The 23,414-nt window shown below is 44.9% G+C and overlaps 1 protein-coding gene across 2 annotated transcripts; it reads left to right on the top strand.

The window, feature by feature from the left end:
* Positions 1-1,918: 1,918 nt before the first annotated feature.
* On the top strand, positions 1,919-22,143 carry LOC148880693 (nuclear intron maturase 2, mitochondrial-like). 2 transcript variants are annotated; one of them, XM_088962666.1, is made up of 3 exons: positions 1,919-2,051; positions 2,163-4,545; positions 21,949-22,143. In XM_088962666.1, the coding sequence occupies exon 2, from the start codon at positions 2,217-2,219 to the stop codon at positions 4,410-4,412; it is 2,196 nt and encodes a 731-aa protein (XP_088818792.1). In that variant the 5' UTR covers positions 1,919-2,051; positions 2,163-2,216; the 3' UTR covers positions 4,413-4,545; positions 21,949-22,143. The 2 variants fall into 2 exon arrangements, with proteins under 2 accessions (XP_088818792.1, XP_088818791.1); XM_088962665.1 differs by lacking the exon at positions 21,949-22,143 and adding an exon at positions 18,586-19,158.
* The last annotated feature ends 1,271 nt before the right edge of the window (positions 22,144-23,414 follow it).

The following is a 23,414-nucleotide window of genomic DNA, read 5'->3' as shown; positions in this document are numbered from 1 at the left end:
TCCGACTTGTGGCAGTGGTGGTCTGGGCGACCTCCGACTGTATGTGCTCCGTACATGTATGAGTACATACAGTTTCTGAGGATGATATTCATGGACGATAATCCGAATAGAACTTTTATATGGTCCAACGATTAAAACTTTAACACAAAACCACCACACCAATGTGAAACAATGAATGTCGTAGGAACATATGGAAACTGAAATAGAAATTCATACTTTTCCTATTATTTAAAGGTCAATCAGGTTGATCAAACAGAATCACCTATTCAGAAAACTAGGAGATGGACATCAAAAAACAGAGGAGAAAAAAGACTTCAATAAAAATTTTGCACCATAGGCAACATTAAACAATCATCGAACGATCAAAAAAAGAGAGAAAGAGAGAGAGATTAAACACACTAGAATTGGTGATCGTCGTAAACAAAAACAATCGACTCTGAGAACATTTTGCAGAATAATCAAACTAAGGCTCCTCCGATCATATTAAGAGAAAGGAAACACCTATAAAGAAAGTAACTGGGTTCTCAATACCCCAAATTCTCAATCCTCCATTGCCGGGTCTTTTAGGTAGATTTGGTTACTGGGTTTTGTTTTATTTTTTTAGATTATTCTTTGAAACGAAGAAAAAGAAACAAAAAGGAGAGAGCTTTTTGCCGTTGGTTGTTTGAGCTCCTATGTTTTATCTTTGTAGGAGTGGTTTGATCTTTGATGGAGGTTAATGGTATGGCGGGAGGAATGATCTCCGGTCTGTCTCCTGGGATGCTTGGGCTAGAGATGCCTCTACACCAAGCGCAATAGCAACACCATCCTCACCAACACCAACATCACCAGCAGCACCCCCAAATGGTGTCATTTGCAAGTCAAGACGCCAATCATCACTTGCAGTCTGCAACATGGATGCCCTCCTTATGCCACCAAAGCGAAGTCGCAGCAACTGGCAATGAGCGATGAGGAGGAGCAGGGATTCGCGAGGGAAGACGGTGGAGTAGACGGGAGAAAGAGGATATCTCCGTTGCAGAGAATGTGCGCCTACCACAACAGACGGGAGAAAGAGGATGTCCGGAAGCTTCTCAATTCTAAGCATCTCTTCTTCAGGGAGATGTGCGCCTACCACAATAGATGTGGTGGTGGTGGTCTGGGAGGTGGAGCTGGCGGTGGCCACCATCCATCGGAGGTGTCGGCGGAATCAACAAATCATCAGCAACAACAACATTGCTTCCATTCGTCCGAGGGTCCTTTTGTTATTAGCAACCCGAAAGGATTAAGCAGGGGGGACCGAGGGATTAAAGATGAGGACTGGAAGAGGTCATGAAGAGGAGGAGGATTGCGATGACGAAGGCGACGACGATGACAATGAGGAATCTATGGAAAATGGTGGAAGGGGCCATAGTAGTAAGCATGGAGGAGCAGAAGGAGGGAGTGGATGTGAGGAAGAGGAAGACAACGAGAAGTTGGGTTCGAGAAAAAGGAAGAGGAGAGGAATGTTGTTGATGCCGCCATTGATACAACAGTTGAACAGTGAGATGAGAGGAAGAGGAAGACAACGTGCTTCAGGATGGGTAAAATGGTCTGTATATTTTTGTAAGGATAGTTTTGGTATTTTAAAAATATTGAACCCACATCTGATACCACGTGATTCTTCGAACCCTAGATTATCGCGTTCGGATACTAAATTGTCACTCGTACCGGGGAATTTGGATGGTGCCAAAAGACATGATATGATCGGCTGCAAAGACTTTTCCTAAATCCTAATGTTAATCCATATTACAATCCAAATTCGATTTGGAATCAGGTTTGAATCCGATTGATAAGGTTGGTTTCGAATCCGAAGACAAACGAATCAAATTTGGATGAACTGTATCCGATCCGATCCGACCCGTTTCCAACTCTAGTTTACCCTAGAAGAAGAAAGAAAATCGAGGGCGACACGGGAACATGTCACCGAAACGAAAACAAGCAAAGAGCCTCACTGCCTCAGTTCTGTAACAGTATCGCGCTGGAAGTCGGCTGAAGAGTCGAAACATATAGATTGCAGAGTCTCTATTTGGATGGTAAGGAGTCTGCTTCACCCAAAAAAAGTACTCAATTCCAGTAATCTCAGTTGTTTTCTGCTTTGTTTTATTAAAACAATCTCTTTAGGGTATCGTTTTTTATTTGAACAGTTCACTCCAGTCTTACTGAATAATGACATGAACTCGTAAACCCTTCCCCACCCGATGCATCAAGGCCTGGCTGTGTTCGGTCGAAGGTTCTTCATTAAATCCATTGGTTTCATAACCAGCAGAACCTCCTTGTCGAGACCCACGAATCCCCTAAACCCTAGTACTAATGGCGTTGCGTGTTTTAGATTTCTATCGGTTGTGGCTATGCAGCGGCAACTGGCCGACCCAGATGACCCGTCCACCTTAATGAAAGAGGATGGGGTTGCAGTCTGCTCAGAGATGTGGATAGAGAGTTTCCGGGAACCTGGTAAGACTGTAACCAATCTCACGTCCTACCTTCGGCGGTTTGAATTGTGGGTTTTGGCTTACCAGAAAGTCTGTGCTGATGATATGGGTTCCTACATGCCCCGAAGTGCAATACAGAAATCCGCATTGGAAGACCTGTTAGCACTTAGGAATGCCGTTCTAGATGCCAGGTTTAAATGGGGAGCCAGGTTGGATTTCTTCATTCGATCTCCAAAGGATAAAACTGATCTTGAATCTCTATCAAAGCGGAAAATCAGGGCCATTCTAACTACCACTCAGCCAACCCCTTTTCAAGATAAAATTGTGCAAGAAGTTCTGTTGATGATATTGGAGCCCATTTATGAGTCTCGATTCTCGCAAAAGTCATTTGCATTCAGGCCAGGCAGGAATGCCCACACTGTTTTACGTGTTATCAGGCGAAGTTTTGCAGGTTATCTCTGGTACATCAAAGGAGACTTGAGCACACTATTGGATGGTCTAAAAGTGGGGATGGTAATTAGTGCTCTTATGAGAGATGTTAGAGACAAGAAGGTGATTGATTTAATTAAGTCAGCGCTTGTTACACCAGTGATAACAAGTCGAGTTGATGAAGGTGAAAAGAAGAAGAAGAAGAAGAGAAAGTATCAGAAGAAGAAGGTGTTGGCAGAAGATGAGCCAAAGCCTGATCCTTACTGGTTAGAGACCTTCTTTGGTTTTGCTCCAGAGGAGGCAGAGAAGTTGCCCTCTTGGGGACACTGTGGAATTCTTAGTCCCCTTTTGGCAAATGTCTGTTTGGATGAATTAGACCATTGGATGGAGGGTAAAATCAAGGAGTTCTATCGTCCATCAAAGAATGATGTGATATGGAATAGTCAAGATGGGGAAGTGGAACAAGGTAATACATCCTGGCCTGAGTTTGTCCCTACAAGTGGGCCTGATAAGACCAGGAAGGTGGATTACATCCGTTATGGGGGACACATTTTGATTGGGGTGCGAGGCCCAAGGGCAGATGCAGCGACTTTGAGGAAGCAATTGATTGAGTTTTGTGACCAGAAGTATCTCTTAAAGCTTGACAATGAGAGCCTACCTATTGAACACATAACTAAGGGTATTATGTTTCTTGACCATGTTTTGTGCAGGCGTGTTGTGTATCCAACACTTCGATACACTGCCACCGGTGGAAAGATAATCAGTGAGAAGGGTGTGGGGACCCTTCTCTCAGTAACAGCAAGCTTGAAGCAATGCATTAAACAATTTAGAAAGTTGGGATATCTCAAGGGGGATAGGGATCCTGACCCACAACCTTGTTTCAGAATGTTTCATGCCACACAAGCTCACACAAATGCACAGATGAACAAGCTCCTTTCAACAATGGTGGAATGGTATAGATATGCAGACAACCGTAAGAAGGTTGTGAACTTCTGTTCTTACATCATAAGGGGGTCATTGGCAAAGCTATATGCTGCAAAATATAAATTGCGCTCACGAGCAAAGGTGTACAAGATTGCATCACGAAATCTCAGCCGCCCATTGAAGGAGAAAAAGGGTCAGTCCCCAGAATACCATAATCTGCTAAGGATGGGTCTCGTGGACTCCATTGATGGCCTTCAGTACACTCGTATGTCTCTTGTGCCTGAGACCGACTACACCCCTTTTCCAAGTGGTTGGAGGCCCGAGCATGAGAAAGTTTTGCTTGAGTATATAAGACTTGAGGAACCAGTGACTCTGGAGGAGCTAAGGGGTTGCCTTAGAGATCAGGGTCTTATTTCACCGCAGGATTACATATCGATGCTTGTATGGAACTACAAAAGGAACGCTATCATGGTAGAGCCACTTCCTGTGGCTGAAAGTGGTGACAACAATATTCAGAGATCTGAAGAGGCATTGTTGGCCTCGAATGAGAGCTCAAGTGGCAGGACAAGAGAAGAGGACAGTGAAGAAAGATATCAGGCTGCTCATATGTAGGAAGTCAGATTTGTATTTTGTGCTTGAAACGATCAGCAATTTTTTGTAGATGGATCTGCACTGGTCAACAAAAGAATGAGGCACATAGTTTCTGCAATGAAAGTATTGCATCACTCTTGAATCTATCCAACAGGTATAAAGCGATGGCTTGTAAAATTTTAAGATATATCATTCAAGTTTTAGAATCATGATGGGCTCCATTATATTTGTTTCAAATGTTAGTTGTTTATAAGCTTCTTACCATGTATTTCTAATGAAGTTTTCACTTGTTCTATTTAGTGCTTCTTTTTTTGAGAAGTTTAGTGAGAACCTTTGTTCTTGTGAATTTAGGGAGCTCTTCTATTCTTTCAAAATTTTCTTTTGTTGGGTTTCTACCTGCATATATTCAGGTTTACCTTTATCTTGCAATGCTTTCTTGCAAGTTGCAATTTATGCTTTGAGAACTTGGTAAATTAATTCTTTCTAGCCCAACAATATTTTCCTAGTTTAGCAATTCAAGTATTTTACATGTATATTAGGTGAATTGAGTGTTCTTGGAATTTAAGCTGAGTTTATCCGCTTTCTCAAATCTAGAAGTCTACTCTTATCAGATCCATAAATTGTTATTAGTATTCATGCCTTTATGGTGCCCAGAAAGTTTGTGGATGTTGGAACCTTTGGTTCCTCTATTCACTTGCAGTAATGTATGGTTCCTGTATTTACTTGTAGCAATATATTTGTTTGGTAGCCTTCAAAAAAAATGTTTGGTCTGAACCTATAAAAGAGGGAGGAGAAATAAAAGAAAGGGGACTTTGATAGAAGAATCATGCCTTACTGACCAGGGCCTGTATATGTTTGTGTTATCAATATAATGAAATGCATTCTCACTCATTTAGTTTTGACTGGTTCCAATGGATTTTGTTTTGACATGTAGATCTTTGTCTAACCATACTTCTAACAATGCCATTCAATATATTTTTGTTCTCATCAGTGCTTCAATAGCAGAGAATCATTGTACAAAATTGATGTAGCACAATCTAGTCACTCCTAGCTGGCGCTCGCGTGACTCTTGAGATGTACATGAAACGAGAGGAAAGAGGAAGAACTGTCGGGTGATTTCCCGGCAGGAACACTCCGATGCTTAAGTTAGTATCGCGTGCAAGAAGTTGAAAGAGAATGAACACTAAGAGTGCAGGTTGCGCTAGTCATTCAAGATACCATGTTCCTTGAGGATAAGCTCCTTATAACTGAATTCTGTTGCTCCAGGCCCCCTGACTTTTGACAGGGCAGGTATAACCGCCAATGTCAGCCTACCACAGCCGTTACAGGTAGGGCTGAGGTGGCATGCGCGGAGCCGTCGTGCAGGGTACGTGTCTGTCACGTGTGGGGCTCCTTTCTAAAGGTGGCAGGCGCGGCGGGGGGACATGCCTGCTGTTCGCAGGTTTGTCGGGTACGGCGGTCGGGCAGGAAACCCTCCTATGGTATACCGAGCTGTTCTTCTGCGAATTGCCTTGAGCTGGGCTGCCCTTTGAGTGACGGGCTGTTTGCAGCCGGTTATGCCGAGCTAGCCGTGCCGAGGTCTTTGTGCCTCGGGGCGTCCGAAGAAGAATCGGTGCGTTCTTGCTTGGGAGTGGCCCAAAGTCCATTGGGAGGAGCTCGGGTCTCAAAAGGGGTCAGGGTGCCTCGAACTCGGGACCCCCCGAAGTGCCTTAGCCCCAGGGAGGAGGTGCGGGCGAGGCGGCTTTCGGCGAGTAGTTTACCTGCCGAGTTGTCGTGCTGAACTCGGTGGGACTTCCCCACCGAGTTGTGCTCACGTCCGTTGTGCTGTTATGTTGAGTCACTGTTTGAGCAAGGTCATGCCCACGTGTACCTGAGCTACGAGGTCGGGCCAAATCACCCTCCATCAATTGCCCCCCACTCCCTGCACTGGCGGCGGTGACCCAGCGCGGGGAGGTCATGATGCGCTGGGCGGATTTGGCGTCAGTGTTTGTGCTGCGTTGTTGTGCGTTCTGTCCAGCTATATCGGTCTAGCGCCTGGCTCAACCAAAAAGAGATTCGAGTCGCATCCGGATTACACGCGGACTTCACGCAACTTGGACTTCGTGGACGTCATGCGGCTATAAATAGGGGGTCCCTTGGCCATTTTCTTCGCCACAAAGCTTTCATCGTTAGCGTTTGAGCTCGCGCCAGGGGTTTCTTAGCCTAGGTCCTCCAGTTTGTTTTGTTCTTCCAGTCCGGTTGCGTTTCTTTGGTGAGTCCTCCCGAGCTTCCTTTTCCCTTCTAGTTCGTTTCTTTTTGTTAGTTCGGTATGTCGTCTAGTGTAGATAGTCTCATCGACGAGCCTGAGGTAGGTACCTCGGCTCGGGATGTTCCCTCTGCTACCCAACCGTCTGAAGCACGGGTGGCTTCGGGTCATCTGGCGTCCACCTCCCACCGAGGTCGGGAACCAGATTAGTTCGGGCCTTCCATAATGACCTCGGAGAGGCTTCAGGACCTCATACAGAGGTTCCGCCTCCCTAGCGAGTACTCATATAGTCTTCCCACTGGCAACTTCCCATGGGAGCATGGTCCCAACGAGATCGTGATCTTCAGGGAGCAACTGGTAGCCGGGCTCAGACTTCCACTTCACCCTTTGATTGTTGAGGTGTTGGTACACTTTAACATTACCCCGGACCAACTCCACCCGAACTCCATACGGAATGTGGTGGGGTCCATTTCTCTTTGTTTTGACCGTTCCCTTTCCATAGATTTAGATGTTCTTAGCACGATTTTGGCTATAAAGAAGAGCGCTTCGGGTGCTCACCCTGGGCATAGGCGGTCTTACTACCTGTCCCCCCCGCTCGGGTTTTAAACTCATGCACAAGCTCCCGAGCAAAGTCCCAGCTTGGAAGCGGGACTACTTCGTAGTCCGGAGCAGCATGGGGTGGCCCTTTCCCACCGATTGGAGGATAGCCGTTCAAGACCCTGGTGTCATCCTAGACGGGAAGACCAAGAAGGAGCTCCAGTCACTGGCTCAGCTCGGGTTGCATTATAAGGACTTCACTTCTGAGGAGAAGCTAGTCCGAGCGGGCTTGAGTCCGGGTAGGTTTTCCCCACTTCGACTTTTCCGCTTATACATTTGCTTCAGGTTACTGATGTCGTATTTTACCGCAGGTCCCATGGAGGCAGAAAAGATAGAGAACCAGAAGCTTTTCCACCAGATAAAGAGGAAGAGGCGCATGGCAAAGAAGGCGCGCGTTGGGTCCCCGCAAGCTTCAGTCGAGCCTCGACTTCTGCAGACTTCTGCCTCGGGGCCCGAGGTGATGGTGGAACCTGCCGTTAAGCCCACCGAGCCCGTTGCCAAGCCCACCCGACTTGCCAGAGAAAGCGTTGCCGAGACTAATGCCGCTGTTGCCGGGGCTCATCCTGTCGATGCCGCTGGGGCTCATCCTGCCGATGCTGCCGGGGCTCATCCTGCCGATGCTATCGCCGAGACCTCCGAGTGTTCCACTCACGATGTGGAGATGACGGCTTCTAGCTCGGAGGGTCAAGGGAGCCAAACCGTCCTGAACCCCGAATGCAGCCTGAAGAAGAGTAAGCTGGCTGCATACTCGGGGGAGGTCAGCGAGTGGGCCGAACTCACTCTTGGTCAGCTCGGCGCCCGAGCTGCCACTCATACTATGGTGGTGAGTCCCCCTTCTTTTTTTTTCTTTTTCTTTCCTCTCTTCTCTCCCTTTTTTTTTTGCTCTCCCTCTTACCCGGTTCTCTTTTTTGCTGGTGAACTCCGCCATTCGCGCCTTGACCCTCCAATCAGATCGACATCTGAGGTGGGCTCTGGAGGCTGAGGAATCATCTCGCGCAGCCCATACTTAGTTGAGGGCAGCTCGTTGTCAGGTTCACCGCTTGGAGAGCGATGCCTCGGCTCAAAAGAGTTTCATCGAGGTGTTAATGCCAGAGAAGGGAGAGCTGGCTCAAGATAAAGATAAGTTGAGGGCTGAAGTGAACGGTCTCAAGGTCAGTCAGGAGGCCTTAGGGCTCGAGGTGAGCAGCCTCAAGGTTGAGCAGGATGCTCTGAGGCTCGAGGTACAAGGCCTCAAGGAAGTGAAGGGGAAACTGGAGCACGAAGTGGGGTACCTCCAGGAGGACATAAGGGAGAAGACTGCAATCTTCGAAGGTGCTCTTGAGGAGGCCAAGACCCAGGCCGTCATTGACTATGTCAACTCTTCGAGATTCGACGATTTGATGACGGAGGCCTACCGTAAGGGTTTCAAGCTCAGTCGGTGGCTGATCAGGCACCTCTACCCCGATCTGGACATGAGCACCATTACTACGCGAATTATTGACGACATCGTGCGTCAGTCAAAAGACGACCCCGATTCTGAGGATGAAGGTCCCGAAGATGGAGCAGAGGATGTCGGTCCAGACACTGTCTCCGAGGGGGTCCCTGATAGAGGCGACGAGCCCCTGAAGTAGTTTGCTCTTTATATTTGCAACTTAATCCTTTCCCTTTCTGAACTGTGAATGTACTATCCTGAGCCTTTGAGCTCGGGTAAAAATTCTTGTACTTGAACTCTCTTTTTAATGAAGTATAGTTTCTTTTGAGTATCTCTGAGTGCAAAAATACTTCTAAGTGTGAGTGGACTCCAAGCTGGTCAATTTAATGTATAGGTTACCCAAGCTGTCAAGCTACCGAGTTGGCGGTAAGGGTAACTGAGTGAAGTTGTGTTACTTCGGGTTGCATGGGTTACTCCGGACTATCGGGTTACCGAGCTGAGTAAGAACAAGGGTATAGACACCGTAGGGTTCATACCCGAGCTGTCTTTCCCTTAAGGGTTAGAGATAACTAGGTTTTTGTCAGTTTGCCATGCCGAAGTGGCAGTTGGGGCTTTCTTGTTAGGCTTAAGAAGGGACCCGTAGTCTGCTCTTGGATTTCACCCAGGCCAAGGTGGCAACTGGGGTCTTCTTGTGGCCCTTAGGCTTAGGGAGGGACCCGTAGTCTGCTCTTGGATTTCACCCAGGCTGAGGTGGCAACTGGGGTCTTCTTGTGGCTCTTAGGCTTAGGGAGGGACCCGTAGTCCGCTCCTGGATTTCACCCAGGCCGAGGTGGCAACTGGGTCTTACGTGCCGAGGTCATGTTAGCTCGGTATTCTGGTCCTTAGGCTTGAGGAGTGGCTCGTGGCCTATTCGATTCTTACAGATAATATTGTCTTAGGTTGACAATATTCCATGCTCGAGGTATTTGTTCCCTTCGAGGGTCTCGAGCTCGTATGTTCCTTCCCCGAGCACTCGTTTCACTCGGTAAGGACCTTCCTAGTTGGACCTGAGCTTGCCAGCGCCGGGCTCAGGTACCATAACTTTACGAAGGACCAGGTCGCCAACGCGGAGGTTCTGCTTTTTGACATGACGTTATAGTACCGAGCTACTCTCTGCTGGTAGGCTGCGGTCCTAACGTACGCGAGGTCCCTTACTTCGTCGAGAAGATCGAGGTTGGTACATAACTCATTTTTGTTTGTCTGATCACTGTATGCTCCTAGTCGCAGCGTAGGTACTGCGATTTCTGCGGGGATCACTGCTTCGGTGCTGTAGGTGAGATTGAAGGGTGTTCCTCCCGTGGCGGTCTTCTTCGTGGTCCGGTAGGCCCATAGAACACTGGGTAGTTCATCTACCCACAATCCTTTTGCTCGGTCCAACCGTGCCTTTAATCCGCGGAGGATGGCTCTGTTTGTTACTTTTGCCTGACCGTTTGCCTGAGGGTGTGCGACTGAAGTAAAGTTTTGTTGGATTCCAATGTCTTGGCACCAGTCTTGGAATTTGATGTCTTCGAACTATTTGCCGTTGTCGGAAATCAATACCCGAGGTAACCCGAAGTGGCACACAATGTTCTTCCAAAAGAAGTTTTGAACATTTCGGGCTGTGATCGTCACGAGGGGTTCGGCTTCTACCCACTTGGTAAAATAGTCCACTGCTACCACTAAGAACTTCCTTCCACCTGTTGTTGGTGGGAATGGCCCAGGTAGATCGATGCCCCACTGTGCAAAGGGCCACGGACTGGTGAGATACTTGAGGTCGGCAGCGAGTTAGTGGTGAATGTTGGCATGTCTCTAGCATTTGTCACATTTTCTAACGAGTTCAATGGCATTTGCCTTCATTGTTGGCCAATAATACCCTTGTCGAAGCGCTTTTTGGGCAAGGGCTCTGCCCCTCAAGTGCCCGTCGCACAACCCCTCATGAGTGTCGCGGAGTACGAGTTCGGCTTCGGTAGGGCGCAAGCAACGCAGATAGGGGAGAGTGTAGGATCTCCTGTACAGCCACTCGTCTATCATGACGTATTTGGTTGCCTGGCGCTGCTTGAACGACGGGAGCGACCTCCTCTGCCCCCCTGAGAATGCTAGGCCGAGATAGGTCCTCTATGTACACGGTTCTCATGGTGATGTCGCTAGTGCTGGTTAACTTGGACAGGACGTCGGCCTCAGCCTCAGCGTTCTCCGACCTAGGGATCTGTTTGATGAAGTGTGACTTGAAGTCGAGCAGGGCCTCTCTAACTTTGGTCAAGTAGGCAATCATGATTGGCTCGCGAGCTTCATACTCGCCGGTGACTTGGTTAACCACAAGCTGGGAGTCGCTGCAGATTACAATGTGTTTTGCTTTTACTTCTCTGGCTATGGCTAGTCCAGCTATCAACGCCTCGTACTCTGCTTCATTGATAGGCGTTGTGAACTCGAAGCGTAGCACGTATTCCAGTTTTGTACCGCTCCTGCCGTGTAGAACTATTCCGGCACCGCTGCCCTGTTGGTTCGAGGAGCCATCTACGTGAAGGATCCAGGGCTCCTCATCCCAGCTCGCGGTTGGCTGAGCTAGGAGAGATGCCACATTGGCTGCTACCTCACGGGGTTCGAACTCGACCGACCTGGGAGCGTCGGGCTCACCTGAGCTGGGAGCCTTGTGCTCAACCGGCCTGGGGACTTCGGAGCTGAATGTGCATTCGGCTATGAAATCTGCTAAGGCTTGGGCCTTAATGGCAGTTCGCGGCTTGTACTGGAGGTCGTACTCGCTGAGCTCAACGGCCCACTTCGTCAACCGACTAGAGACCTCGGGCTTAAGCAATACTTGCCTTAGGGGTCTGTCAGTGAGGACGATAACAGTATGAGCTTGGAAGTACGGGCGAAGTTTCCGGGCTGCGATTATTAGTGCGTATGCCTGCTTTTCCATCTTCGGGTATCTCATTTCTGCTCCCTGCAATACTTTACTAACATAATAGATGAGTTGTTGGACCCAATCCACTTCCTTTATTAGTACCGAACTGACCACTTCGTCGCTCGCCGGGAGGTACAGTTCTAAAACATCGCCCTCCTTGGGCCGGGTTAAGGTCGGCACACTAGCGAGGTATTTCTTGAGCTCGTCAAGCGCGAGTTGATGGTCTTGGGTCCACTCGATCCCTTTGCTCTTGATCGCCTTAAAGAACGGCAGACAGCGGTCCACCGACTTAGACATGATGCGGCTCAAGGCAGCTATGTGGCCATTCAACCTCTGAACCTCCTTCAACTTACGGGGTGGTCCCATGTCTAAGATGGCCTTAACCTTATCTGGGTTGGCTTCAATGCCACGTCGGTTAACGATGTATCCTAGGAATTTACCCGAGGTCACACTGAACAAACACTTGTTTGGGTTCAATCTCATATTAAACTTACACAAAATTTCAAAAACAGAATGCAAGTCTTGTATTAATTCATGTGAGAATTGAGTTTTGACGACCATGTCGTCTACATAGCATTTTACTTTTCTGCCGATTAACGTCGCAAACAATTTATTTACGAGCCTTTGAAAGGTCGCTCCTGCGTTTTTCAAACCGAAGGGCATAACCTTGTAACAGTACAGACTGAATTCCGTGATGAAGGCAGTCTTTTCTTCGTCCGCCGGGTCCATCTTGATTTGGTTATAGCCCGAATAGGCGTCCAAGAAACTTAGCAACTCATGCCCTGAGGTCGCGTCAACCAAGCGGTCGATTCTGGGGAGCGGGAAGCAGTCTTTCGGGCAAGCCCGGTTCAGGTCGGTGTAGTCGACGCACATGCGCCACTTGCCGTTGGCCTTCTTTACGAAGACGGGGTTGGCTACCCAGCTCGGGTAGTGGACTTCTCTTATGAAGTCCGCTGCGAGGAGCTTCTCGACTTCCTCGTCGACCGCTTTCCACCATTCCGGGGATAGGTTGCGTTTCTTATGTTTAACGGGCCTAACTACAGGATCAGTGTTCAGCTTGTGAGTTATGAGTTCGGGGTCTATACCGGGCATCTCTACCGCGGACCATGCAAAAATATCTAAATTTCGAAGTAAAAAGCTTACCAGTTCGGGTCGTAGGGGCTCTTGGGCGGAAGCGTTCGAGCTGGGTCTGCTGTTGAGGTCGGGACTGCGACTGTTTCTTCTGTGGGCGCGGCTCGCTCTTCGCCTTGCTCCGTGGGTCGTTCCAGTTCGAGGTCATTGGCCACCTTGGTTTTCCCCTTCAGGGCAGCAGCGTAGCACTTGCGGGACTCGAGTTGGTTGCCCTACGCTACTCTCACACCGAAGTCTGTTGGGAACTTCATAACCAAGTGGTAAGTGGAGACCACCGCCCGTAAGACATGGGTGATCGATCGACCTATTATGGCATTGTATGGGGAGGGGATCGCTGCCACCAAGAAGTTGTGTTCGAATCTGACCACACAAGGCCATGTGCCGATCTCTACAGGTACTATTACTTTCCCAAGGGGGCGGACTTCCTCTCCTCTGAAGCCCACTAAAGGGGTGTCCGTAGGCCTTAGGTCGCTTCTCTGCAACTGAAGCTGGTCGAACGCAGCTTTGAAAAGGATGTCGGCTAGCTGCCTGAGTCCACGAGTACGCGCCTGACCTCGAAGTCGTTGATTCTTAGCTTTATTACGAGTGCATCATCATGGGGGTAGTGGACCCCTCGCGCATCGTCTTTTGTGAAGAAAATTGGGTCTCCCGTCTTCGACCGCTTTGGGGGGTTCTCCTCCTCGGGTGGCCTCACGAATTGACGTCCGAGCTGCTACTAAAGTGCAACCCGCAATGATCAAACCTCCCACTATCATGTGGATGGTCCCCCGAACTGGCCTCTCCTCTGGAGGCTGCCTCTGCGGTTGTTCAGTCGGCCTGCTGCTGGGCTCGGGAGCATCTTTACTGTGCTCCCCTTGCCGACCTGTTCTATTACTATTGTTATTATTATTATTATTTTGTACGAAGTTTCTCAAATATCCACGACGGATGAGCTCCTTTATCTTATCGCGGAGGTTTTTACAACTCTCGGTACTGTGACCGTGGTCTTTGTGAAAACTGCAATACAGACTCTTATTTCTTTCATTGGGATTCCCCCTCAGACGGGGTGGCCACTTCACGTACGGGGCGTCCTTGATCGCCATCAGGATTTCGGCTCGCTTCGCGTTCAGTGGGGTGTAATCAGCTCGGTCCGGTTGAGGAGCTCGGAACAATTGACCCGGCTTTGCCCCCTGAACTGTTTCCTTTTTTCTTTGGGTGTCCCCTTGACTGGAAGGCTCTCCTACTCTCTTTCTTTTTTCGGGTGCGCCCGTGCCCTTCTAGTTGATCTCCTCTTCGGTGGCTATGAACTTATCCGCGAGCTTTAGAAACTTGGTTATGGTCGCGGGTTGGTTGACGACCATGTGCCACTTGAACTCTTTGTCTGCCACGCCCTTCTTGGCTGCTGCAAGGCGTACGGCGGGGTCCAGGCGCGGTATCTGCATACAAGCGTCGTTGAACCGCTTGATATAGCTCCGGATGGACTCTCCCTCTCTTTGTGCTATGTTGAAGATGCTTTCTTTAGTTCGCGGGCACCGTTTGCTGGTGACAAAGTGGGATGTGAAGGCTTGTGCGAACTGCGCCCAACTTCTTATCGACCCGGGTGCCAAGTTTCGGTACTACGTGCGAGTTGCTCCCTGAAAGTAGTGAAGGCCACGCACATGCACGACTCATTGGCTCGCGCCAGGTGCATCTGTAACTGAAAGGCATCTACATGATCATTCGGGTCGAACGACCCGTCATACTTGTCAAGAGGGGGGAGCTTGAAATCCTTGGGCATCGGGATTGCCAGGAGTTCGGAAGACAGGGGGGACGGAACCGAGAGGAGGGGAGCTTTGGCTTCGGCCGAGCTCACCTCTTCTTTGCCCATGAGCTCGGGCAAATTGCAGGTGACAGATCGGCGAGCTCGGCGGCGGCGCCTCTGCTTCTTGATGGGCTCGGCGTTATTGCTGCTCACCTCTGCGCTGTCCGGAATGGTTTGCACAGGGAGTAGCCCGGTCTGTTGGTGATGGATGTGGACAGAGGGGTCCTGCTTGGAGTCTGTTGCCAGGATCTCGAACTGGTTTTCGAGTATCGGGGTTCCAAACTTCGACTGTCGAGGTGACGTAGACCTTCCGAGACGGGGCCCTCTCGACCTGTCCGCCTGCGGCGAGATCAGGGTAGCTGGTCTCTCCCGTCTGTAGTGGGGGGAGGCCTGGTTTTTTGGGAGATTTTAGGGGGCCTCACCTCGGCCAGAGTGCTCGCTCTGGCGGTGAGATTTGGCTTGCTGCAAAGCTGGGTGCTGAGGCGGGAGCTGAGGCTCCTGAAGCTGAGGTTGGGGCAGTTGGGGGAATCGCTACTGATACTGATACTGGGAGACCTGGTGTAGTACGTGCTGTTGATAGAGCTGAAGTTGTTGGAACTATTGCATTTGAGCCTGCATGGCCCTCATGCACTGCATCAGGTCCTTCAGCTGGTTTGGGCTAGCCACTGGGGGCACGACCGAAGGTTCGGTGAACGCCGTTCCGACTGTAGCAGGGAGTGGGGCGATGACAGGTGCCATTGTGAGAGGCACGTTCAAGCTAGGGATTCTGTCCGCTGAGAGCGGGACGGTGAACTGTCCGATACAGACAGTGGGAAGTTGGGGTTGTTCCCTGGAGTTATCCATTTCCGTGCTTCGTCCGACGTTACTAGAGGAAGCCATGAGCGTTGGATTGTTTCAAGGAAGAGGAAAGAACTGAAAGAGTCTAGAGATAAAGGCCTTTTGAAGCGTTTCCCACAGACGACGCCAAATGATGTAGCACAATCCGGTCACTCCTAGCTGGCGCTTGCGTGGCTCCTGAGATGTACCTGAAATGAGAGGAAAGAGGAAGAACTCCCGGGTGATTTCCCGGCAGGAATGCTCTGATGCTTAAGTTAGTATCACATGCAAGAAGCTGAAAGAGAATGAACACTAAGAGTGCAGGTTGCACTAGTCATTCAAGATACCTTGTTCCTTGAGGATAAGCTCCTTATAACTGAATTCCGTTGCTCCAGGCCCTCTGACTTCTGACAGGGCAGGTATAACCGCCACTGTTAGCCTGCCACAACCGTTACAGGCAGGGCTGAGGTGGCACGCGCGGGGCTGTAGTGCAGGGTACGTGTCTGTTAGGTGTGGGACGCCTTTCTAAAGGTGGCAGGCGCGGCGGTGGGACATGCCTGCTGTTCGCAGGTTTGTCGGGTACGGCGGTCGGGCAGGAAGCCCTCCTATGGTATACCGAGCTGTTCTCCTGCGAATTGCCTTGAGCTGGGCTGTTTTTTGTGTGACGGGCTGCCCGCAGCCGGTTATGCTGAGCTAGCCGTCCCGAGGTCTTTGTGCCTCGGGGCGTCCGAAGAAGAATTGGTGCATTCTTGCTTGGGAGTGGCCCGAGGTCCATTGGGAGGAGCTCGGGTCTCAAAAGGGGTCAGGGTGCCCCGAACTCGGGACCCCCCGAAGTGCCTTAACTCCGGGGAGGAGGTGCGGGCGAGGCAGCTTTCGGCGAGTAGTTTACCTGCCAAGTTGCCGTGCTGAACTCGGTGGGACTTCCCCACCGAGTTGTGCTCACGTCCGTTGTGCTGTTATGCTGAGTCACTATTTGAGCAAGGTCACGCCCAAAATCACCCTCCATCAAAAACTATGGTTAAAAGCTTGTGCTATTGATACATAAAACAGGCTCTTTGGATGGCAATGCATCCCTTCTACTAGGGAGATGTGATTTTTGCCAACTAGATTGAATTCCTAATTCAAATGGCTGCAAAGGTCCACAACTTCTTTTGCAGATTCTCTGTCTAGAGAATTGGCTAACATGCAAGATTTATTATTGGGGTCCTACTGAGGGCAGTGAGGGGGTGTTAGATTGGTATCCTGTAAATTAAGGGTTATCTTTTGACTGTAGGTATCTGCAAAGGTCGACATTCTTTACTAGACTCTTTGGCCAGAGAAGTGGCTAACAGGGGAGATTTGTATTGCAGTCTTGACCAGGGGGTAGGCTAATATCATATAAATTATGGTTATCTTTTGACTGTAGGGATCTGCTGGCTTGTCTAACCATGCAATGACTATTATCAAAGTTCAATGAGTTTGCACATTTCTTCAGCCTTGCGTTGTGGTCTTTCCAATTTATTACTTTTACTGAGTATATATCATCATCATCATCATCATCATTTTCTAGAGTCATGTTAACAAGAGTATGCATGACACCAATTTAGAAGCAATAAATACACCTTACTAATTTATTTATACATTTTCCAAAGCATAAAAGTCAACCAAAAAGCTTGTCCTGGACTACCCTTATTTTTTTTTACTGTTAACTGTTCATCACAAAGGAGAATTTATTGTTAATTCAGGAGTAGTAGGAATAAAGTTTTTAGCTGATTTTCATGCTTCAAAGGTGGACAATTAACGGGTTTTAGGGTGTATATGCGCTTTTGTTAACACAAACCATTTTTAGAATCTTTACTTGTTTTTTCTTAGATGATGGAGTGGCTTCCAGTTAAATTTGATTTTTGAGGGTTCCATTACATTTTTTATGCATTTAAAAGAATTACATGATTGATGCAGTATAAATAGGTATTACCTGCTTAAAACAGTAAATAGATATCATCGGTTATATAGCTGGCATAGATACACAAGTTTGGTTAGTGCGGACTAAAAATCTTTCTTTTTTAAAATTTTTAAAGTAAAGCAGAAAGCTTGTCCACTACCCCTTGAGAGGAAAACTTTTTTAAATTTGAGTGTGATTCAATAAATTTTAGCAGTGGTACTAAGCTTCAATTTAAAAAGCCACTCATATTACATAAAATAAATGCTAGAGAAAAATCAACAAGTTAAGAATATCTTAAAGGAAAACAATAATGTGGCTAGTCTAGCACAGAACATATCAGTGGGCACCGCCAATGTCTTTCAAACAAATTCATGAATTTATTAGAGAATCTTACTCATCAGTAGTACTTCTTACCATAGCCGTTCTATTATTTTTGTTACATCTAACTCAACAGATGTAGATTAGACAATTTAAATCCTTTTTATTTGATGAATCCCAATAATAAAGTTACTGAAATGATCTTATACAAAGAATGCAACTTTTCTATGATATCAGAGCTTACTTGGTTCTTACTTTCATTGGAATCCAAAACAATAATGGTTCTCAACTGACAACCATTAGTCCTTTTTCTCATTTGCCATGGGTTGGCAATGTTTCCAACAAATTATTTCCTTTGGAAGGTCCAGTTTGTACCCCTTCCCTGTGGGTTGTTTCTGATGGAATATGGTAAAGAAATCTCCCTTCTCCCAAGTTTGTAGGATGGTGTGGATTACTGTGATACCTTCAGTCAGTCATTAAGCCAACAGCCATCTGGTTAATTCCATCTAGCTCTGTTTTTTATGACTGTTCTTTGTTCTAACTGGATGCCAATATCACCTTTTATATGTTTCATTGGAGGAAGTTTATGTGAGCAATCCCCTAGTTTTTGGCTTTTTGCACCCTTAGTATCTTCGTCATGGGTGTTTGCTTAGGTTGTGATAAGGTCTTATCTGGTTTCTAGTGGTTTTCTTGGCTTGAAAACGGATGAGGTTACACTTTAGTTCACGATATATATGTGGTGAGTAGTGACCAAAATTGTCATTAAACCAGATTATATATGATCTTTCTACCATATTTATTGCTCATACTTAGTTACTATGATTATTCCCTTTGCTGCTGGCATCACTTTTTTCTGTAAGTAAGTGTTGCCAATTTAAATGTTGCCCTATCAATAAACATTGGGCTTTTGTCAAGGGCATATTCTACCATCACAAATCTCTTTTCACATTGTATTCTTTTTTGTTAATTTAGTGTTTTTTTTTTCTTTTAAGCCATTTTCTTACACTGAGTCACTGATTGAGATGGGTCATGGCTGTCTTGACTCTTGATGACAGGGAAATCTACTAATAGTTTTGCTATCTTACTGGATTGGACCACAAAGCAGCAGCAGACTGTTGTTTGGTCATGTAAAGAGGATAATTGTTGTTCCTTGGCTGATGCAACAGCTGAACTCACTTGATTTAGGCTTTGGTTTATGGGCTGGGATTTTCTTTGTGTCGGCTTCCTATCCTTTGTGTGATAATGACGGTCCCACTTGATGGAAATCTGATCTTCCATTTTTGGTCAAAGCATGCTGAGATAGAATTTCACAAAGTCACTGACATGATGGCAAAGGACTGAAAGGAATGATTGAGTCATTGAATGCTTGGTTCATCTCTTCGAGAATCCAGTTGATGATATGCTTACTAAGGGTTTTCCTTATTTCCTTTTTAATTAGTCCAAGCTCAATGTCATTTATGGAATTATTTGCTACTTGGTGATGTTGAGGATTTAGTTGGTCTCTCCACATCATCATCCAAAACTGTTGAGGCATCTACTTCAATAATACAATTTTTCTTGTACTCATTTTGACTGGTTATACATCAGAGTATGAAATACAGCTCTCAACAGTGAGAGTTACATTCAAATCTTGTCACTAATAATAGGTACTGTAAGAGGAGTCTATTCATAACACCCATTTCATTAGACTTTGAAGCTGTACCACAAGGTGTAGCTTAAATATGGTTCTGTAACTAACCACAAAAATATTATTATTTTTAGTTGCAGTGCATATTGCAGTGAGCAGGGTGGGTTATTTTTGATTGATGCCTCCTGTAGAAGATGGATGGGATCGTATGATCATCCACCAAATTGAGATTTGACCTTTCATGTTCACTAGGTCAGATCATCGATTTGTACTCTATGATTGATTGTGTTTCTGCTACATGAATGACCACTTTAAGTAGCCACCATTGTAGCTAAGGGGCTATGCATTGGGAAATATTTTAAAGTATTGATGCATTGGTGTATCCATGCAGATCTGGGTGCTTTGGTACGGATATGTATCAATGTTTTAATGCTTACCTGCTACGCAGTATGCAGAACCTAAGTGTAAAAGTGTTACAAAGTGAAAACACTTACATAGATTAATGCATTTAATTGGACAACACTTCCTGGATAAATATGTTCTCAACAAAAGAACAAGGCCATAGTGTTAAGTTTGCAGTTTGGAATAAACCTTCATTGTTTTCTTTGATTGAACTGCTAGTGCTATTGTATGTCAAATACCATGTTAATAATTAATCGTTGATTCGTTGTCACTGGTTTGCTGTATAAAACACTCAGGGATTGAGATATACATCTTTTTATGGGTAAGAGCACTTCCACCCCCTGTTAAATAAGGACACGCCAGCTATGGAAATCTAAAGGAAGATACGTGATGTTTTGAATTTTGACAAAGGAATGGCATGTCCATTATTAATTGGGGGTTTCAAGGAAGTGCTGCATATGATTGTTTTTTCCAATTTCAATTTGGTTAAGGGTGATCCGAATTAGATCTGTTTATAATTAGATTAAAAATGGATCACCCCTATCCAGTCCGATATTATCTGATTCCATTTTATTTGATTCAAATATTTCTGCTCATATATACTTAAAATTTCTATTGACCACCTGGGAAGCAGATAGAATGGTCCAATAGCCTGATTTTCCATTTCCAATATTGCCTTCGTTATTTTTCAGTTTCACTCCAATAGCCCAATTTTTATTTCCAATATTGCCTTTGTTAGCTGTAAAATATAGGTTGTCTTGGAAAACCCTATTTCATTCGACTCTCTGATTTGTTGAGGATTTGCATTTGACCACATGCATCTTCCTTGTCACTTGTTTTGGTAATCGGCACTGGAAAGAACCAGTCCGGTGGCACCCAGTTGCAAAGAGGTTGTCCGGCAAGATCACCAGTAAGCCTTGTTCAATGACTCAATGACTGATTGAACAATCTGTATTTTTTTTCCTTTGATCAATTTCAAAAGGTAGTCCAATGATTAGTTGTATTTGTCCTTATTTTGAATGCCATGTTCAACGATTAGTTGTTTTATCATTGGAAGGTGATCAATTTGGATGCCATGTTCAATGAGTTGTATTTGTCCTTATTGAGTTTGGCTCATCCATGTAATAATATTCTTATACGTCCTATTTTAACATAATAGATATGGCCTGCTTTATTTCTTATATTGTTGTTGAATTGTTTTATCATTTTGGAAGATGATCATAGAATCTAATCATGAGTAGTTTGTAGACAAACACTTCTAATGAATCTACTCTGCTCTCCTTATTAATTCATGAAAACAATACTGCTATGTAATATTCCTGTTTTTCTCAAGAACAGTTTGCCAAACACGTTCACAATTTCTTAAGAACAAGAAAAATAAAGAAATACTCCTTTTTGGAAATCTTCTTGTAAACAAAAATACATAGAAATGATGCCAAAGAGGGCCTTTAGGCTTCTTACATATTTGTTTTGTGTCTCTATTTAGTGGGGAAACACTATTTTTTTATCTTTGCCTCCCTCTGTTGTGCACAAGTCAACATCATGCACTCCTGTTGTGTACAATTGTTCTTAAGTGCTGTTTTCCTTTTTCTCATCCATTTACAGTGAAGTGAAGTATTGTGTTGGGTGGTTGAAGGTGACAAGGGCAGGAAAGTGGCCTACATTCTTTTGTACGATTTTATTCTTAGCATCACTATGGATATGTTCACAGTTCATTGATGAATGATGATAAGTTACAAGCATAGATTGTGTAATAGGAATGACAACTCTTTCTTTTTATTGTTACTAATAATGTAACTAAGAGTTTTTTGGGGTTCTATAAGAAGTATTTAAATTCTTAAACCAGTTAAATTCATTGATGATAAGTTACAAGCATAGATTGTGTAACCAGACTGACAACTTTTTCTTTTAATTGTTACTAATAATGTGACTAGGAGTTTTTTTTTTGGGTTGCTATAAGAAGTAATTTAATTTTTAAATCAGTTATGTTTTATATTAGGTCAATATATTTACTGTTTAAATCTATGATGACTACACTAATTTGCCAACAGCCTTGCCGATGCTTTTGCAAGGAATGGACTAACAGAAATGGAATTGTATATGGGGCACTATTCCTGGGCATGCATCTATTGTTCATTTTTGTATCTTGTCCCAGTGTATTTCAATGTTTGACTACTTGTCTTCTAGTCTTATTCTTCTATTTGGAATGAGTACAGCGGTAAATTTCTCAATGGGACATATCCAAGGTAGAATGGAAAATGTGTTACATTTATCAGTGAAGTTGGCTTTAATAAAGTATTAACTAATTCTGCACCTGGTGATAAATTGAATGAGGTATTCTTCTTTAAGTTTTTATGGTGTTTAAGAATCTTTCTTGCTTGCTATGTAGGTACCGGAGTATTAATTGTGGATTCACTTGTCCTTGCTTATTGTGGGTATAGTTGATATGTGGATGTGGATACTGTATAAAAGTGTTGTATTGTGTTGGGTGTTTCTAATTTTAATGTAACTTTAAAATAAGATGCAAGGACCATCTTTATCATTACCTTTTCTTGGGTAACATAGCTTATAAGTTGACATGATCCTTTTTGACCTTCATATTTTTATTACAAAGAACTTATTGTTGTCGATGAACATTGTTGCAAGGCTTCCATCGATGCAGCTATAAATTTAAAAAAAATTCCTGGTGGTTTTGCACAAATTATTTCATTAGATGATGTTGAAACTGTGAAGTGGTCATCAAGGTTTTTCACCCATTCAACCATTTATTCCCAATCATAAAGTTGTCTATTTAATCATTATTCAAGTGTCATTGGAAGATTATGTTTATTAGTAGCTGATGTGGTTGATGATCCTAGGACTGGTTTGTATGTTACCCTGGCACCATGGCAACAAAAGCTGCATGATGATGTTATTCAAGAATGGGGTTTTTCAATTTCTAATGCTATTTTGATAGTGTTCACAGTCATGGTGTTTGAGAAAAACTATGAATGTGATCTTGACTGCTTCACTTACGAGGGTCTAATTCATGGATTTTGCTTTCCAAAGTTATACAAAGAGATAAAGTACAAGATCTCCTGATTGATATGCTTGATGTAGGTTTGAACTTTTATGGTTTTAATAGTCATTGACAAGAGAAAATGAGGAACCAAGATATAAAATCTACATCATATTTTGTGGCATGATACATATCAATATTTTTGAGATTGGAAACTTTTAGTGCATCTTAAAATTAACATTTATTATTTAGGAATATAAATTTAATGATTTTTTATTATTGATGTCATTTTTTTTTTCAATTATGTTGTGGAAACTTACATTTAGATATTTACTATTAAAAACTTCAAGTTGGTCACTATAACATATAACCACAGTCTAGGCAGCAAAATTTTTATCACTCTAGACTATAGACATGCTAAATCTATTTATGAATTAATATTTAGTTTAATTAGACTTTAAGCATGCTTTTTATACCGTTCTTAATCAACAGCCAATCACACCATGACAATTTATAACTTGTTATATGCACAAATAGAATTTACCATTTTGAATGTTATCCAACTGAGATAAATTTAGATTTTGAGCTATCTCCTTTGGTGTTAGAGGATGCCTAACACTAAAGGATAACACTTTTCACTTTCAGCATGCTAATACTTATTTTCTCTTTGAGCTTGTGATCTTTTATACCTCAAAGAGGATGGGGAGAAAAAACTTAAGAGAATATAAAAAATGTTTCATGCCATCAAATAACTTTATTTTCAAACTCTTTTTAGAATACTACCAATTTGATATATATATTTTTTGATGAATGATAATAAATTTATTAATTCAGAAGCAGATTTAGAGTGAGTTCAT

This window comes from Nelumbo lutea, chromosome 1, assembly GCF_056320005.1.
Source record: "Nelumbo lutea isolate HS-2025 chromosome 1, American lotus-T2T, whole genome shotgun sequence".
NCBI classification, from domain to species: Eukaryota; Viridiplantae; Streptophyta; class Magnoliopsida; order Proteales; family Nelumbonaceae; genus Nelumbo; species Nelumbo lutea.
This window is presented reverse-complemented; position numbering and strand designations above follow the sequence as displayed.